This window comes from Nestor notabilis, unplaced genomic scaffold (assembly GCF_000696875.1).
Source record: "Nestor notabilis isolate BGI_N333 unplaced genomic scaffold, ASM69687v1 scaffold2908, whole genome shotgun sequence".
Classification (NCBI taxonomy): domain Eukaryota; kingdom Metazoa; phylum Chordata; class Aves; order Psittaciformes; family Psittacidae; genus Nestor; species Nestor notabilis.
In genome coordinates, this window is record NW_009941319.1 from 2,158 (window position 1) to 20,934 (window position 18,777).

Sequence of the window (18,777 nt, forward strand, 5' to 3'; positions counted from 1 at the left end):
ATACCACAGCACGTCATGCCCAGTCTATAAACAGGGGGCTGTTACCTGAAAGGGCCTGATTGCTGCTCGGGTCAGGGTGGGTATCAGTCAGCGGGTGGTGTTTTCTGAGCTTTCCTTTCTTCTCTTGTTGTTTCCTACTATTACCATTACTATTATTGTTTGTATTCTTCCTCTTATCACTGTATTTTACTTTATTTTAGTTATTAAACTGATCTTAACCCGCGGCGTTTACATTATTTTGATTCTCCTCCCCATCCACCCAGTGAGGGGGGAAAGAGGCAGGGGGGAAAGCGAGCAACTGTGTCGTGCTGAGTTACAAGCAGTGGTTAAACCACAACAGCACTAGAAAGGGCTTCACTTTGGATTTGTTTCAGTCAGTGGGAAGAGAGCAGTGAACAGAATCAGTCATTTTATCTCCTTTGACTCTCTTCTGTTAATGTTTGGAAGTCAGGGAGAATTTCGGCTACTCTCCTGCGTAGCTGGTTCCTCCTTTCCTCTCGCTCTCTTTCCTCTTTCATTAGTAACGGGTACTGCCTCCATGCCTTGAATGCATTCATCGTGACTTTCCTTAAAGAAATGGGGGACACAAAGAACAAAGTGACAACATGCAGATGTGTTCCTAACAGCACAGGTAATCAAAAGAATACTTCTATTTGAGAGGGGAACTCCCCTAAAATAGCTGTAGGATTTGTTCTTTCTGCTGCTAGTCAGGGCTGTGACAGATTAAACATCTACATGCAGACCACTCCATTAATATGTCAACCGTGGCAGGGGAAAATAACACATTACCTTCTCTGCTCCTCCTCCCCATTCAGGGCTTCACTTTGGATTTGTTTCAGTCAGTGGGAAGAGAGCAGTGAACAGAATCAGTCATTTTATCTCCTTTGACTCTCTTCTGTTAATGTTTGGAAGTCAGGGAGAATTTCGGCTACTCTCCTGCGTAGCTGGTTCCTCCTTTCCTCTCGCTCTCTTTCCTCTTTCATTAGTAACGGGTACTGCCTCCATGCCTTGAATGCATTCATCGTGACTTTCCTTAAAGAAATGGGGGACACAAAGAACAAAGTGACAACATGCAGATGTGTTCCTAACAGCACAGGTAATCAAAAGAATACTTCTATTTGAGAGGGGAACTCCCCTAAAATAGCTGTAGGATTTGTTCTTTCTGCTGCTAGTCAGGGCTGTGACAGATTAAACATCTACATGCAGACCACTCCATTAATATGTCAACCGTGGCAGGGAAAAATAACACATTACCTTCTCTGCTCCTCTCCCCTATTAATTTTGCTCCTCCCTCTGACGGGATTCATTAGCTAGAATTTGCTTATCATTCTGAAGATGAAAGATGTTTCTTGAAGAATAAAACAGTCTCTGAAAAGCAGTTTCTTCAGGAAAAATGCAGGTATGTTTTGTCCAGACCAACCCCTTGGGAGTGCAGGCAGCTGGGCTTCAATTCTTACCTGATTTTAATCACCCCTCCAAAGGTGCCTTGCCCTGGGTTCCCATATGGGCAATAGGGAGCAACAGTCCTGTCTAAAGAATAGTTTGCTATGTCAAGGTCTGAACTTTTGGCAGTCAGTGGGGGAAAAGGTAATGAGAACGACAGGTGATTATGCTTCTGATATGAGGTCATATCGCAGAATGAACCCCGTCTTGCCTGGGTCTGAATTTTTCCTGGATGCTCCAGTTAGCTGGCTTGTTGGGTTAAACTGTGCACTGTTCTGATCTGCCACAGCAAGCTAAACAGGTTTGCTCTGCCACGGAAGAGGTGGATTTAATTTCATTCTTCCTCCAAGGTGCTGTAGATCCTGTCTGGGCTATGCAGAGACAGCCTATTTGTGACTGCATGCAGTTGACACGCTTTCATCGTGAGGTATGTGAACATGCATGTTTTCTGCTAAAATGCACACCTATGGGACAGTGAGTGAACTGGTTGCACCAGCTCCAGTCATGATCAATAGAACTGTCTGCTGTAATTCTCACTGCCAAGTCAGGCTGACAATGGCATAAATGGAAAGATACCTTAAGTAGGCTACTTGATCAACTTTGGATTTGTGAACTAAATAATCCATCATGGACAAAACAGTACAGTGTAATTCCTGCACAATCATTTGGCTTGCTATCATTGTACCTGAAGATTTTCTTAAGGCAGCTTTTAGCAGAAGCTGCATGGCCAGATCTGCTAATCAGCTTAGAAAGTTTCAGTTACTTATCCACTTTCACTGTATTCTCTTTCAGCAGATTTAAAAGTCCTATGAAGGGTACCACTACCACTAGATCTCCTTTTCAAGACTGCATGGAAAATTCTTACCATAAACCTCTGTTCTGTGCATATCATAGAAGCAAAACAGCAGCAATAAAGAACCTATTTCACGTGGGTTTGGGGAGCAGATAATTGATCTGTCAAAAGTAGTCTCAATTAATCAACATGGTATATTTTAAAAAACTGCTGGCAAGGGAGTGCACTTACTTGTTACTATGTTCAGTAGCAATCTTCATCTTCTCCCATAAGATACTTTCTTCTTCCATGAACAGATCAAACCATGCCCAGAAGTACCTCCTCATGAGGCAGGTTGCATGGAGGGTACTCAGTCTCTCCTCCAGAGTGAAGAGATAATCCTTGTACTAGGAAAGGAGGACAGAGAAAGAGGTGAGAATGGTTTCTTTCTCCCAACCCGCAGCCCAATAAGCAGAAACAGAGACTGTGGCAGTGAAGGGTGATGGGGGCAGGAGTGAAGGAAAGTCAGTGGGGAGCAGGGTGAGACAGTGCAAAGGAGGAGAAGCGATGCACAGGAGCACGTCCTGAGTGGAGAAGAATGATGAAGAGTGGAGAGCTGAAAGAAGGTCTCTGAAGAAGGGAATGCATAGGGACAGTATAACTCAACAAATGCTGGGCTCCAGGTGTGTGAAGTGGCAGTGTGGTGTGGGAAAGCCTGGTGGCAGCCAGCTTGCTTAGTGTCATTTCTCCACTGTGGTACAGGCAAACCTTGAGCCAGTTCCTGAAGCTCTGTCTCAGCAATGTATGGGAATAGAAGTCCTTGGCCCGAGACACCTTCTCCATGAGGCTCCCCTGGGTGTCCTGGAACCAAGCCATCAGGCATTTCCTCTGCAGGCCCAAGCAGTGGTGCCTTTGTGCTACCTGAATAAAGACAGCAGAGATGGCAGCTAGTTACTTGGACTAGTGACTACATAAAGCTAAAGAAAACTGGGTACACTTAGAAAATCACCTCAGCTTTTTGGGGCCCCCAAAATGCAGATGTCTGACAGCTGGAATAACTTACAGGACAGGCTCCCACAAAGAGGGGTCAGCAAAAGGAGTAAGACCTCTGATAAGTGCCTTGATACGGTGGCCTCTGTATCAGGCCACTGCTGTGTCACTTCCAGAGAACAGCTTTTTGAATTAGATGCTCAGTTTAACATACTGTGAGTGGAGCAGAGGCATGGCCTGTAACAACTTACTTCAGCCCCATCCATAATGCCGACAAGCAGGATGGACGTACGGAACAGATGCTATCCCTCTACTTCCCAGCAGGAGGCCTATATGCATTTGCTTGAGTGCTGTAAGTAGCTGCAGTTCCAGCGGAAGCTTGCCAACATAGCCCTAAGGCTAAATCTTCAGGGTATGGTTGACTGTTATTAGACCACCCCTGATAAAGCATGGCCATTAATTAATGTACGGAAAGGTTCCATTAGCAATATTGATGTGTCAAGGTCCCAGAAGCTGCCACTTGTTATTCTGCGCTGAGGATATGGCCAAACTAGAACAGCCTGGATTATTACCTGTGTGTCCTGCCTCTAGCAGTGGCCAACACTGCACCAGCAGTAACTCCAGAGAGGGAAAGCCCTGGAGACAGGCTGGGGTTAACTACTGTAACTGCAGTGGCTTGGTGGTGTCTTACTGATTAGATTTGCTGTGGAGCAAGAGAACCGACAGGCTCATGTCCTATAACTTCAAGTTATTTTTCTGGCTGTATCATACTACACTAATTCCCACTGTGTTACTGGCATCAAATCATGCGGCAGTTAGTACATCAAACAAGTGGAGGCTAACAAAAGAGGACGTCTCATTAGACTGAAATTTGTTCCTTTCTCTGTCCTTCTGGTTCCTGTTTGATCAGCTATAAACAAGGATGCCACCCTTTTGGGTTTCTGATGACCTTTCATGATTATTGTCAGATTTAAAGAACTGATTTAAAGAACTAATACAGGGCAGGGTATACAGGGACAACTTTTGCTTTTTCCATCTCTACCTGTCTTAAAAGCCTATGAACATTTCTGCTGCATCCATTCTTTTTTCCTTCCTCCCAGGGCACCAGTTCTTTCCTTTATCCTCAGCACTTACCACCAGGTGTTCCTTGGCTTGCTCCCTCAGCCTTTTCCATGGCACCATTCCCAGCTTTCTGAGCAGGACCTTTTTATAGTGATCTCTTGCCTTTTTCTGGAGCTGCTGCTCTCTCTCCAGCCTCCTCTGCTTCTCCAGCTCTTTCTGCAATACAATGAGTGGTAGTTTTAATTCACTCTGGATAAAGAGGATTTTAAGCAAAGACAACAGATTGTCATATTGGACCTGAAGGTCCTGACCTGACAGGAAATAGCGATCTGTATTGTCTTCAGCAGTGCAGACCAGACATGACCCCATGTACTAGAACCTGTGGTAGAAAGCAGAGCAAATTGTCTTAAGTTCTCCTGGAAGATGATGGTATTTCTGGACATTTCCCTTGGCCATTTATCAGCACATGCCCTTTCCTCAGCACTGCAGTTTGGCGTTACTGCAGCAGACATATAATCCGTGGCTGCCAGCAGTGCTGATATAGCAGCAACCTCCTTTTGATGCGCCTTCATCAATGTGGGGAGGGGTGATTTGGTGAGTTCAAGAATGGCAGCTTTCTATGTTTATAAAAGTAGATTGAAAACATGTCCAAAACTGCTTCTGAGTTGATGCATGGACCCTACCACCTAATCTAGCCTAAATAATCAGGGAGGGATACGGGTATTTTATAACCATACAATATTACTTATAACTGAGACTCAGGGATGAAAGTCAAACATCCCAAAACACTCAATCCAAGTAGAACAGTAGCTGTAGGTCAAATTCCTGTCGGATTTCAAATATGCTATTTGGGTTATTTAGACACCTTATTTCCAAGTAACAGTAATGAACTGGGGCTATTCCTAGGCTACCTCCAAGGAGAGGATGCTTCGACAGATGGAAAGTTGCCCTCAATGTAACTGTCAAGCTTGATTACTTTTGAATGTGACTGGTATCATTATGCATGCTGGCAGGGGATACAAGTGGAAGGAGCAGTCTGAAAGCAGGCTGAACATGCAGCCACTCTAGGGGCTTCTGTGCCTATACCTCAGCAGTGAACGTCCACCAGCTGGGACCCATAGTCCTGCTGAGACAATACTTCATAGTGTGTCTGGTCCACAGCCCCCTCCCCAATATTGTCAAAAAGGGGGAAGATAGTGAGTCTATATAGCAGGTGCTGTGGAATTTTTCTGCTCTACTAATGAAGATCTTCAGTTCACATTACTATGGCTGCTGACTGAGTGCCAGTGGGTAATGGCTCTTCTTCCCTCTCCCTGCTAAAAAAGGGGGAAACAGGTACACTGTTTGCTCACCAGCTTCTGCTGCCTTCTCTCCTCCTGTCGTTTTTGTTGCTGAGCTTCCTTTTCCTCAGCCTCTTTTCTCTGTCGTGCTTCTTCTTCAGCCTTCAGCTGGGCCTTGAAATGGAGGAAATGGAGGAAGGTAAAATGTAATTTGTCGTATGTGACCTTTTCAGAGAACACAGACCTCTAAGCTTTCCCAGTATTCCTTTGGTACTGACCAGCACCTGAAACTTCAGAAGGAAGTTTGTCACATACTAGACATGATCTGTGCTGGACAATGAACTGCGGAAGGGAGAGGAAGGAGAGACTGACTGTTCTTTCTACTACCTACATGTATCTTTCTGTGTCCTAAGCTATAACATTTGCCTACTCTTACCCTAAAAAATTTAAAACACACACCAAGTTACTGATAACCTGATTGCTGAAGTCAGTTCTGAATTCCTGGGCTCTGCTCTGAAGTCTTACTTCTACATGCAAAGCAGCATTACAGGTACCCAAACATTTCTTTCCCCAAACACTGAAAATCAAAGAAGTTGTTTTGCTTCAGTACCGGTCATACTTGTCACACTATCCTTCTCTGAATGTTTATCTACTCCCCTTGCAAACCACACTTTGCTTTCATTTCACAAAAGTTTTGCTCTTGACATATGCATCAAAGGCCTAAAACCCTCACCAACCATAATGCATGATTATTATGACTCTGCTTCCTGATCTCTATGACTGTGGCAACTGCAGCTGGGAAAATCTGATGGAGTCTGTCCACTCCACAGTTAAATGTTCTCTAAGGCTCGTTTTATCTATCTTGCTTGGAGAAGGAAGAAATGCTGGTTGTTTTAGGACACCAGTTCTGAGGTTTCTAATCCTAATGCAACTTACTATCAATGTCTTCAATCACAGCTTAATGCCCTGAAGCTAAGGTGGCTCCTCTACTGGATATGTATCACAGAAATTGCGTATTAACTATGCAAAGGTTGTATCTTCTCTCTTCAGCAGATTTGCTAGGAAGATGCAGGATTTTTACTAGGTGAGACTGCACAGCCTCTAGCTGCGTGTGACCAGACAGGAAAGGCAGAGGATGGAAAACCCACTACTGCCAGGTTCAATCAGGTAGATTGCAATTCCACTCTTCCCATCCTTGGCAAAGACAAGTTGTGGTCATGGGGTAGGTGTAAAAGAAGTGCTGGGGAGTGGTAAGGGAGATTGCTTCTAGCATAGCAACTGCATCAACATGAAGTGTCTGCCTCTGGTATGGCAGGGCTAGTGCTTTCACCATATGCAAATGCAGCTGTAACTACTACCTTTGATGTGTGCCAGACAAAGAATCATAGAATAGTTAGGGTTGGAAAGGACCTTAAGATAATCTAGTACAAATCCCCCTGCCATGGGCAGGGACACCTTGCACTAAACCGTGTCACCCAAGACTCCATCCAGCCTGGCCTCGAACACTACCAGAGGTGGAGCATTCACAACTTCCTTTGGCAACCCATTCCAGTGCCTCATCACCCTCACAGTAAAGAACTTCTTCCTTGAATCTAACCTAAACTTCCCCTGTTTAAGTTTTGAACCCAACATCTGCTTTCTCATGAGACGTAAGACTCCTGGTTTGGGTAAAGGGCCTTCTCTTGGCCCCTGACGCTGGGGTTAAAGCAGCATTTCTTGTAACCAGAATGATGTGAAAGAGACTTGGTTTCACTTTCCAATTCCCTTACCAATTTTTCTTCTTTTTTTTGTCGTTTGGCTTCTTCTAGTTTCCGCTTCCGTTCTGCCCGCTGAATCGCCCTCTCCTCCATCGCTGCAGAAACAGAGGACATAAGGCTGACAGTGAAAATCCCTGAACAGCTTCTCTGACTCTTGTCACACCAGAAACAATCACAAGTGTTAGGAGTAACTGCCACCACAGTGTAACAAGCAGGGACTTGAGGGGGTTGCAGTGGCTCAAGTTTTATAGATGCCTGACTTGGGTATGAAAACTGCTCACTCTTTCACAGTGCTGGTCAGGCTGGGAAAGTGTGTTGAGTTTTACTTGCATACTGCCATCAACCTGCAAGGCTGAGGCACAGAAAGAGAGAAGTTTCCAGACAAGCTGTTGAGAAAAGTGGTCTGGAATGGTCTTCACTATCTAGAACAATACCTTTCACTATGGGATGAGCTGAGGTCAGCTGGCGGGAGGGTCTTTTGCCTTGCATCACTGCCCTTGTGTTTTCTGGCCCAGGAGAAACAGGTGGACTATGAAAGAAAAGAGTAAAGAAATTCATCAGTAAATGTGGTCAAATGCTGTCTTATGCCTACCACCTGTGGCTGAGAAACAGCTTTGTAGTTTTTGTCCTCTGCATTTTCATTCTGAATCTCTGGTACACCCTTCTTCTGCTTGAAATGGGATTAATGATGCATCCTTGAAAAGGAGCTGAACACCTGGGCTGCTGTGTGTTCTGAAATACTGAGGATGACACTCTATTTTCCTAAATAAATCAATCCTTTCTACTGCTATGTGTGACACTCTAGTGTTGCTGTTTCTAAGTGGATCCTGTATGGATAACACAGTGTCAAGCCATTGCAAAAAAGGCAGAAGGACAGAGAACTGTGGCTGGCCTGATACTGCCTTCGAGGTAAAGTCATAGGAAAGTGAAAGAGCAGATAGTGGTTGCATGACTTAAGTGTGCCTGGCAAATTCTGACTCAACTTGAGCAGGAATTAGACATGCTAATTAATTGAGCCTGCTTTATCAAGAGCATATACCTCAAATAGGTTCTATTCTTGCATGTGGGTTGGTTTTCCCTCTTGGTTTTTTCCTCCCTGGTTTGTGAAGCAGACTTGTCAGGCTGCTGGGGGGGTGTTCCTGCTGTGGCTTGTGCTGTCTCTTCTTCTGTTCTGCTCAGCCTCTGATTTTCCTGTAGTTCAAGGATCAGCTTTTGCTGTCTCTGAAGCTGCTGCCTCTGCTCCTCAATCAGACGCTGCTGGAAAGCATGACGATGCTCAAAACGGCTGCCATAGGCAGGAGCTGTCTTTGGACCAGGTGTCTGTAACTGTTGGAGGAGAGTGGCTATTTGATCCTTGTACACAGCCTGGTCCTGGGCACTTGGAGCTGTATGTTTTATCGTAATCTCCCAGGTAAACATGGGTTTTCTGTATGAAGGAGATGTGTGAGCAGAATTCCAACAAGAGTGATCTCCGGTCTGGTCAGGTTTTTTCTGTATGAGGCAAGTTTCAGTTGGCTAAGGGGAAAAAAAATAAAACTGGCATTGATGAAAAGCAAACACTCTTCTCCCCTTCCTATATACTAAGTGTTTCTTTATGCAGACCTAGCGAGATGCCTGAGAAGTGGGGTAATCTCACATATACAATCTTTATCTAGTTCCTAGCCAGGGCAGAGGGACCTCATTATGCATAAAATAGGAGGCTGTGGGAAAGAGCTGTTAAGGAGCTATGTGCCATTTCACTGGGAGTAATAAATCCTGGTCAGGCAAGAGCTCTGCCAGGAATATAACCTACTTTGTTGGGAAGCATAGCTCAGAACAGCTTATTTCTCAGGGGTCAGCTCATCTCTCAGGGATTAGCACACTCTTTTGTTGACTGCGTCATCCCTGCTCAGCACTCAGATGGAGAACAAAGGAAAAAAGCAGTTGTTGAAGTGATCTACATGGGTGATCTATTGGATGGTCCCTTTTCAGATGGAAGTCTACAAGGTGTTGCTTCCACATGCTTCTCCTCCAGTTTTGATAAATATTACCATGAAACTGGTGTACAGTAGGGAATGTACCTTTTCTGATACAGAGGCATCAGATGCAACATCTACTTTCTGATTCCTAGGTCAAACCCCAAGTTTAGTGCCATCATTCCTGCACAAAGTTTACCAGTGCATCAGAAATAAAATACATGTCTACTAAGATGATATAAGCACCACAGGAAATCAACTTTTGCTGATGAGCAAATGAAACGCTTGACCTGTAATAATGCTGAGATTGGGATACTGCTGTGGTACAAGTTTTATAGACAGAAAGGAAGGGCAGGCTCTGACCTGACAAGTGGCAGTTTTAGGAAGCAACCTCTGATTCTCCTCTCTACCTCCTTGTGATGTGTGTTATCCCAAAACAGCCAGCAACGTTTCCCCTGCCATGCTTAAAAGCCCATGCCAGCTGCACTGGCATGATACAAATCTCTTGTCGTGCAGTCAAGCGTTATTCTTTTTAAGCCTAAGCAGGCATTCAAGATGTAACTAATCTGCCAGCAAAAGCTATCTGGGAGTCACCCAGGGAAAGAAGCCTTCCTCTGGGACAATGTACTCTTTATTTAAGATTGCACAAAAGAGTACCAAGATGCCAGTAAATAAAAACACATAGGAAAAATTTACTTTCTCTTTCTTCATATACTGACGATGGCTTCCTCCTGCTGTCCCAGGCTGGTTAGCCTCCAGTGGCCTCTCCAGATCACCCTTCTCCAGTGATACTGCCTCCAGCAGCTGTGACATCTTTTTCTTAGTCTCCTCTCTCTTAATCTGTAGCTCCCGCTTTCCTGTCTCTGCCTGGCTCCAGTGCCACCATGCCAGAAAGCAGCAGCGCAAAAGCCGTCGCTGGTTATATTCCTCAGACAGTTGGTTTTTCCTGAATGAGAAAGCACTTGTGTTATGATAGGAGTGAGACTTCTGCTCAGACCTGTCTGAAACAACTGCATCAGGTACAGCAGCCTAGACGATGGCATGAGGCCCCATAATTTCCTGAATCTTTTTGTTGCTTAACTCTGAAGCCCCTCTGAAGCTGAATAGAGTTTCTCCAAGGATGGCTGGAAGACAGAAAGGATGCCCATTAGTTTGAAGCAAGTTTCTCTAGTTCACATTTTGCAATTTCCTGTCCAGTCCTGGGCTGTAGGATAGGTGCAAAAGAGGTATCCTGTTCCCTTGCCAGTTGCATACAGGGAAGTGGCAGACACCTGCAAGAGCAAGTGATAAGGACTTCATGCAACAGCCTCCTTAATGAAAGGCACTGCCTAAAATTATCTCTGCTATACTACTACTGAAATAGGAAACAACTATACTAATGAGGAATAAATATGGCACCTCATATTCTTTGGGGTCCAGAGCATATAGTGAAATTTCCAGGAAAGATACGTACAGTGAGACGGTGGCTTGTTGGGGAGTGCTAAAGCTCTGGTTTATCTTTGTCCTCCTTTTCATCTGTGCCAAAGTGCCTCTGGCAGACTGCAGGCAACGTGGCAATCTCCTCAAAAAGCTACTGTTTTCCTCCTACTGGCTAACTGACAAGATCTTTTTACAGTCCCTGATCCCTGCACTGCCTAAATACTGCTGCAGTAGAAGGTATTCCATAGTGTAGGGTCACTACCTGTTTTGATCTTGGAGATGAACTTGCAGCTGCTGTGCTTCCTGCACTACTTTCTGGGCCCAAGTATAGTTTCTCCAGGCTCGCAGGGCCTTCAGCTGGCATTTCCAGTCAGCAAGGGCTTTGGCTTTTCCCATTTTAATTCTGTGCTCCAGAGTGACTTTCAGCCAAGCAGAGAAATGTTGTTGCATGCACTGCACGGGAGAGTTTCAGAAAACCAATGAGAAAGACACAGCCCACCACACAGATGCAGACCCTCTCCACTTTTTTTTCTGAGATTCTTTTTAGAATCCCTACTTTCAACAATTACCTTGGGGGTAAAAAAAAAATAATTCAGAGTATGCACAGGTCTTCTACAAAAAGCAGGAAGGGATTAGACAGGTAACATCATAGGGCTCTATGCTTTTGAGTGAAACACACTTAGTCCACCAAGTGTAAAGGGATAAATTGGGTGAGGGACATAGAATTTCTAGAGACAAGAAAGATGTTTCAAAAGCTAGAAAATGTCTAAGATGTTACAGGTAAGAAGAGTTATGTGGAGAACAGTTCACAAGTATCTCCATGGGCCACTTTTTTAACTTAGACAAAAATCAAGATGCTTCCTAGTGTGAATTTATGTCATGACATCCTTGTTCCAGTAGAAAGCCAAACCTTTCCCCTATTGTGTAACTTAGGGGAAATCTGGGAGAGATTTACATCATACAGAACAGCAATTTGCTATCTAATCCACCCCATAATTGTAGCCCTGTCACTGCAGACACTGTTCATTTTGATCACCCAAGTGGGTCACCTCACAGGACTTGGCTACACCCATTTTGCCGTAATGCCTTGTTTTAACTGGATTCCTCTCACTCAGTGAAATCTCCAAATGGAGTTGCACCAAAAGGATAAAATTAACTATTTCCTTCTGCTTTAGACAAATAATCAGTGTAAGTACGCTTAGCTCAACTCAGCCATGGCCTCTCACGTTATGCAGGCCCAAAATTGTTCTGTGGTTTCATTCAGGCTTATTTTCATAGCTCAGATTGTGCTGGAGAGAGGTTGTGTACTGCTAAACAGTAGCCAAACTCAAAACCAGTGGATGGACTGATGAAGTGAACCAGGGGGGGAGATTCTATGAGTAATAAAACTCTAGATGTAGGTAAGTAGACACAAACAATGATGACAGCTCTATTAATTAAAAACATTATGTGATGGATGGCATTCATACCTGCACTCAGAGAAAATTATTCCCTTTACTGAGAATGCCCATATAAAATCATTCGGTACAAAAAGATCATTCTTTAATCCCAAGTTTTTGATCTAACTAGGTGTTTAACCCAGAGCTGGCTATAGTATCAGAACAATGAAGATAAAAGAAACAGGTTCCTACTAGGAATTATTACAGTCTGCATGTTTGCCTCAAAAGAGCTGTTGCAATAGCACAGCATATCCTACTGCATCCAGTGGGAGTGGATCCTTGAAAGGAACCTGTTAGTGTGGATGTGCTGGCATACTTCAGCTCTTGGAGACCCAGCTCAAAATTCACCCCAGGCCTCAGCATTTCTCTTTTCTCTCCCTGCACCAGGGTCTGTAAGGCAATCTTTAAAATATCTTCCATATACATAATAAGGGCTTCTCAGGCCCCCCCCTTTCTTTTTTCCCCAATTCCCCTCTCCCCCTTTTACTTTCTTCCTCAAAGAAAACAAATCTTGCTCCACTGCCTCCTCTGTACACCTGCCTATTTCTAGACTGCAGAAGCCTTTATGTTGGCAGCTGTCCTGAGAGCCACATCTTTTCCACAATTCTAAGAGAAACCTCCCACTGAGTACCCTTCAAGTACAGAAACACTGAGAATGGAGGCTTAGGATTTCTTGGTCCTAGTCTTATGAGATACTTTTTGCCCTGCTCTCCTACTTTCCAAGTATGGGGAGGAGGGCTTGGAAGAAGTAAAAAATTCTGATAACCAGGACTTTTACTTCAGTTTTGCAAACAGCAGCTGAGGACAGGTAGTTCAGTGTCTCAGATAAAGAAGGGTGACGCTTACTCTCTGCTTATTGCCTTGAATCCTGCACAGCAGCTCCTGAGCCTTTCTCCGTTTCTCCTCTCCTTGCTCTTCCTTCTTCAGGACAAGGGGTGGTGAGGCAGTAGTACATATCTTCTGCATTGACAGCCTCTGACACTTTTCTTGTCTCTTCCCCTCCCTGGAAAGTGAGCAAACATACAGATCTAAATACAATGAAAAAAATACTGCAGCATAGATTTCACTCTCTTTTTGGCCAATCCTAAGAGAATCATCTCTACAGCCGATTAAAAGTTGCCAATTATTTAACTCGTCCCTCTTAGAAAACAGCCTCTGTCATGGTTTGGAGTCCCAGAGATCAAATAATCTGGAGCATGTCCAAAATACAGGAGGCAGAAGAAAATAGTAAGATTTCAGTAAAGCACTTGAATGAGAAGATTTAGGATCTCAGGGCTGCCTAAGTAAATAAGTGGCATCCCTACAAGTTGCATCTTGGTGATAATCCAAGCTCAGCAGAAGCAAAAATGAAGCCCCTGCAGAATCCTCAGCCAAGAATGCTCTTTATTCTCTTGTGGCTGCATTAGAGGCTAACAAGGCTGGATGTAGCCACAGAGTTGATGGAGAGAATGCATGGTGGTGCAAACACAATCCTACTTTGTGATTCAGTGTACTCCCAATGGCTATGGGGAGGCTAACAGTATCTTTAGCCCATTCTTTCCATTAATGATAAACTCTGCCATAGATGTTGATAACAAAGGACTAAAAGGTTTTGGGAGAGTTCAGAAATAGAAGAATGGCAGATGTTTCCTTTGGGACCACCATTCCTCTTATATTTTGCAAAAGAAGCTGATAAGCGTTCTTCATATGGTTCTTTCCATGCCCCCCTCTCCCTCTTACATTCTCCATGCTCCTGCCATGGCCTGCTTCTCAGCCATTTCCCTTTGCAGTTTCACCATTTCCCTCTGGATCTCCTCCTCCTCCTTCTTGGCCTTCAGGGCCTTCCTTCTGTCCTCTTCCTGTACTTGGAGCCTGGCCTCAGACTGAATTGATTTCTTCAGGGACTGTTCTTGTCTCTGAAGCTCTAATGCCCTCTGACGCCTTATTCGGTTTTCCTGCACCTGGGAAGGAGGAAATCAGCAAAACTCAAAGCAGATGCAAACAACTGAAGAATTTGAGGTTCACTGTACACTGACAGGGGAGGCCACAATCCACCTTCCACATGAAGCAAGCAATCCCATCCATAGCTGGGACTGACTGATTCTGCTTTCAGACTAGCAAAAAACTCCATTCAAAAGTGAGGTTAAACCAGTATTACTTGGTGGAAGCAAACTCAAAAATAACTGCCATGGTGGCTTTTCCTGCCAGTCTTTGGAAGTATCAGTAAGTATCTACTCTAATCCTACGATCCTTCATCTTATTCCTTTGAAATGTGCTGCCTTGCCTCCTCACCTGCTTGTGTCTGAGCTCCATTATTATTCGTGGATCTGCAAATTTTTTGTTTTCCTTGATGTCTTCAAGTCTAAGGCCTTTCACTATCATGTAGCTCACAGCTTCGCTATGCAAAAGGTGCTGTAGGTATTCCTGGACAGAAGAACTTTCCGTTTCACATTCCAGATAACTGCACAAGTCTGAAATGAGGAATTTAGATTGTTTAAGGCTAGTCTGAAAGGAATAAAGCCCTCTGCCTCAGATCACAAAGCCTAATGTATTTAAAGGGATCACTTTCCCAGACTGGGAATGCATTTCTGGTAAAAGCAGACACACTGACTGCACTCCATTTATCCCCAAAAAGCCTTATCAGTCTTCCATTGAACATACTAGAGCAGGAACAACACTTTGTCCAGTTTTGACTGCCTTGCCTCTGACCACCTCAAGCAGCTGTATAAATCTGACAGACTTCACATACCCATATGCAAAAGAAACACAATTTCTCTTTTACAAAGGGAGACATTGAATGTTTATGAGATGCATTTATGCAGCCCTACAGCTACCTGCTGTAAGAGCTAGAAAAGGAAAGTCATCTCTAATCTTGTTTCTACTAAGCCCACTAACCTGGTCTACCCAAAGCAACTTTTACCTCTCAGCCTGACAAGCCACGAGGCCTGGTTCCCTTCCCCAGCATGTCCTCAGAAAGGAACTGCTTTGTTCTCACCATCAAACCGCTCATACTTCAGAAGGGCTGCAGAAGGCTTTTCCAGGAGGACAGAGTCAACTTCCTCTTCTCCATCACTCATCACCTCCAGTTGCAGTTTGGACTTCATCCAGTTACTGAGCAGTTCTTGGGCTATCATGAGTAAGGAGACTGATGATTTCACTTGCTTAAAAAGTATATGGGTAAGTATAAACTAGCAAGACTCTAACTCTGGGATAGTTATATCACATGCCAGGAATGCTATCTAAAATGACTGAAAGCTGATCTGCAACAGAAAGTGGAATAAGGCTACTAGTTCTGTTCTCATCTTGATCTACAAAAGAACAGGAAAGAGAAGGTGGTAAACAGTGTTCCTGTCACATGTCATAAATGAACTCTTCTCCATTTATCTTACAAGACTCTGCAGGCATTTAGATCACTCCTACGATTACTACAGCATTTATCAAGGAGATGGAATTCACATGAGGCAATTCATAACTTAAATAGCTTTCATGTTTTACCACTGCACTTGCAGACACTTTCCACATGTACAGCCAAGGCTGTCATGTATTAAATACAAAAGGAACCACTATTTGGCCAAATGCTTGCTTAATTATACAGGTTAATCTTTGCAAGTACCACCGGAACAACAACTGAGTCTAGATTACAAACCCATCAGCTGGCAAACTTCACCAGGGACTGCCTGTACTCAGAATTGAGACTGCAGCTACAGGAATGCACTCATAATGGATTTGGTACTCAAATGCCTAATGAACAACTGAGCAAAAAGTCCTCCTATGGACTTCTAGGGTTGGAAGGGACCTTAAAGATCATCCAGTTCCAACCTCATGCTATGGGCAGGGTCACCTTCCAGTAGACCAGGTTGCTCCAAGTCCTCTCCAACCTGGCCTTGAACATTTCCAGGGAGTGATATATACCTGATAACAGGAAGAAGAGAGGAAAACAGCTTATCACTTGGGGAAGGGTTGTTTTTCTGACTGGGAAATGTGATGTCCTCACAACTGGACTATAAGAGTTCTCACATTTCTTTTATTGATACCTTCCTTTGCAAAGCGGACTATGTGTAGTTAACACCATTAAGGATTCTAATAATGGATTCCACATAAAAGGCCTTCAGCTGAGCTAGGAACAATCCCAAGAGATCTGTAGCTATAAAAAGGAAAACCATAGCAGAGAAAGGGCAAACAAAAATAAGAAACACAACTAAAGCAACTTTTCCACCCATTACCAAGACAGCTCCTTTTCAGCCACTATGCTCTATAATGCATTCAGGCAGGGCACTGTAAGCAGATTAAGTGTGTTCTGTGCTATTAGTTGAACTCTTGATGATTGCAAGTGAAACAGCTGACTTCCTGTATTGAAGTGGATGCTCCTGAGATGTGTCTTCACTCCATTCTGTAAGGCTCAACTCTGGAGTCTTAAAAGAATGGTTAACTCAGTTTTTAAAAAGCTGCCTCCTGTCAGGTTTCTACACTGCAGATGTACTTCCAGCACTGATGGGAGATAATTTCCCTCCTTTTTTTTTTTTTTTTTTTAATGTACCAGTTTCATTTTCAAATTTCAGTAAGCACTTGTGGCTGCAGGCATTAGAAAGGGAATATTTAGTTAGGTAATTAGTGAGGAAAATTTTGCACAGGAATCAAAGTAAAACCGCACAGTTATTCATAGATGTGGAACTTACACAGAGCAACTCCATTGTCACAGCCAGCCTATTATTAAAAATACATCAGGTAATTTCACCCAATTTCCTATAGCCCACTAACTTGCATTTGACCACACAATGTGTCTTTAAGGGCAATATTCATCCTTGTCTTGACCTGACATCTCCAGGAGACACAGAGCTCATCCTTCTTTTAGATATGCTAATTAAGGACTACCTTGAACCCCAGCAATTGATTCCTTTTATGCCTTTCTCCATTAGATGAAAGACATCTTACTACGAACTGTTTCTTAGGTCTCAAGTTTTGCAAGAGCCTGTTCAGACCAAAACCACAATGCTGGATCAAGAAAAGTTCGTTTTAGGCAGCTTGTGGCAAGTGGTATTTCAGCTCACCTTCCTCACAGGCCTCATCATGATCTTGCAGGTGTTCCATGGTTTCCAAACTTGTCACAGGACCACAAGGCTCCCGTGGATACCTTGACTTTTGAAGGGAAAAGGCTTCAGAAACAGCATACGCAGAGGTTTGGTCCACTCTCTGTAAATTAAAGAAAGAAAAAAATTTCTAAGAATTGCTGGATATTAATTTTTAAGCTTCCTATAACCAGGCTTCTCCTCCAGAGAGAGCAAACATGAGTGCGAATGCAAGACAAGACAGCACAGCTGTTATAAGAAATGGCTTTATTTTGAAACACATTTCTCCAACTGCTTAATTGACTGGAAAAATTGGACTTGGAAATCACTGAGTAGTAAGCATTCATTTTGCAATTAGTGCCAATCATAGTGATTGGAGAACATGTAAGGAGAATGCAAGCACCCACCCCCTGGGGGCTGGATGGAGACTTGCTGAGCTAGTCCACAACAATCACCAACTATGAAATTTGGTATCAGCATTTTGTCATAACCAAGCTGGCCACTGTGTAAATGGTCTGACGGATTTTCTGTCCCATATTCATCTCTCTAAGGTGTACATGGTCCTGATGCGTCCCTGTGTTTTCACATGTAACACCTGTAACCCAGAGAGCCCACGTTTCTGTGGAACTTCTTCTCTTTGTGTTAGGGCATTCAGAGCAACGCTGCTGCCAGAGGCCTTGAAGGCTGCACAGGGAGGTAGATGCACACTCCCACCTGCCATAAGAAACAGGCTGGGGGTGGAAGCATGGACACACCTAAGGAAATAAAACAAGCAGAATCACAGACTGGTTTAGGTTGGAAGGGACCTTAAAGCTCACCTAGTTCCAACCTCCCTGCCACAGGCAGGGACACCCTCCACTAGACAAGGGTGCTTCAAGCCCCGTCCCAACACGGCTTGAAAAATCACAGCTTCTCTGGGCACCCTGTGCCTCATCACCCCTATAGTAAAGAATTTGTTCCTAGCATCTAATCTAAATCTGCTCTCTTCCAGTTTAAAGTAATTCCGCCTTGTCCTGTCACTACAACGGCCTTGTAAAAAGTCCCTCTCCGGTTTTCTGGAAGCCCCTTTAGGCACTGGAAGCTGCTCTAAGTTCTCCCTAGAACCTGTTCTCCAGGCTGAACAAGCCCAGATCTCTCAGCCTGTCTCCGGAGGAGAGATGCTCCAGTCCTCTGATCATCTTCATCGCTGTGCTCTGGACTTGCTCCCACAGGTCACCCTAGAATTAATTTTCCTTGATCTCAGGTGGGTTTAGATGCAGGAGATGGTGCTTTGGCATGAACCTCTTCTGTTACTTGCCTGTACAAACAGCCTGCAGCACTGCTCAGCAGCAGATTCTGTGCGTGACCCATGAGTTTTACCCACTGCATCAAGGCACCTTACACTTGAGTGAGCACTGTGCAAGTTACTTCACCTTGACCCAGTGTTCCAAGTTACTGGAGTCAAATCTCGGCTGGAAACAGGATTTAAAAATAATAAAAATAGTGTTGCAACCACCTGTCTTGTGTTGAACCACAGTTTAGCACTGACAAGTTTAGTGCCATTCATCCAAGCACAGCGTGGACGTCCTATCGCCCCCAAATCGAACGGCCGTTGCTGCAACCCTTCCACACAGCC

General features: G+C 44.1%; 1 protein-coding gene across 1 annotated transcript; it reads right to left on the reverse strand.

Moving 5' to 3' along the window:
• Window positions 1–875: 875 nt before the first annotated feature.
• Window positions 876–18,619, reverse strand: KIAA1407 (KIAA1407 ortholog). Its single transcript, XM_010020807.1, has 16 exons — window positions 18,575–18,619; window positions 17,145–17,286; window positions 15,092–15,223; window positions 14,389–14,567; window positions 13,837–14,057; window positions 12,964–13,120; window positions 10,941–11,131; window positions 9,956–10,205; window positions 8,344–8,819; window positions 7,739–7,833; window positions 7,317–7,399; window positions 5,620–5,721; window positions 4,340–4,483; window positions 2,984–3,136; window positions 2,468–2,622; window positions 876–1,032 (listed from the first exon to the last, which is right to left on the reverse strand). The coding sequence occupies exons 2-16, from the start codon at window positions 17,182–17,184 to the stop codon at window positions 876–878; spliced, it is 2,535 nt and encodes an 844-aa protein (XP_010019109.1). The 5' UTR covers window positions 17,185–17,286; window positions 18,575–18,619.
• Between the last annotated feature and the right edge of the window lie 158 nt (window positions 18,620–18,777).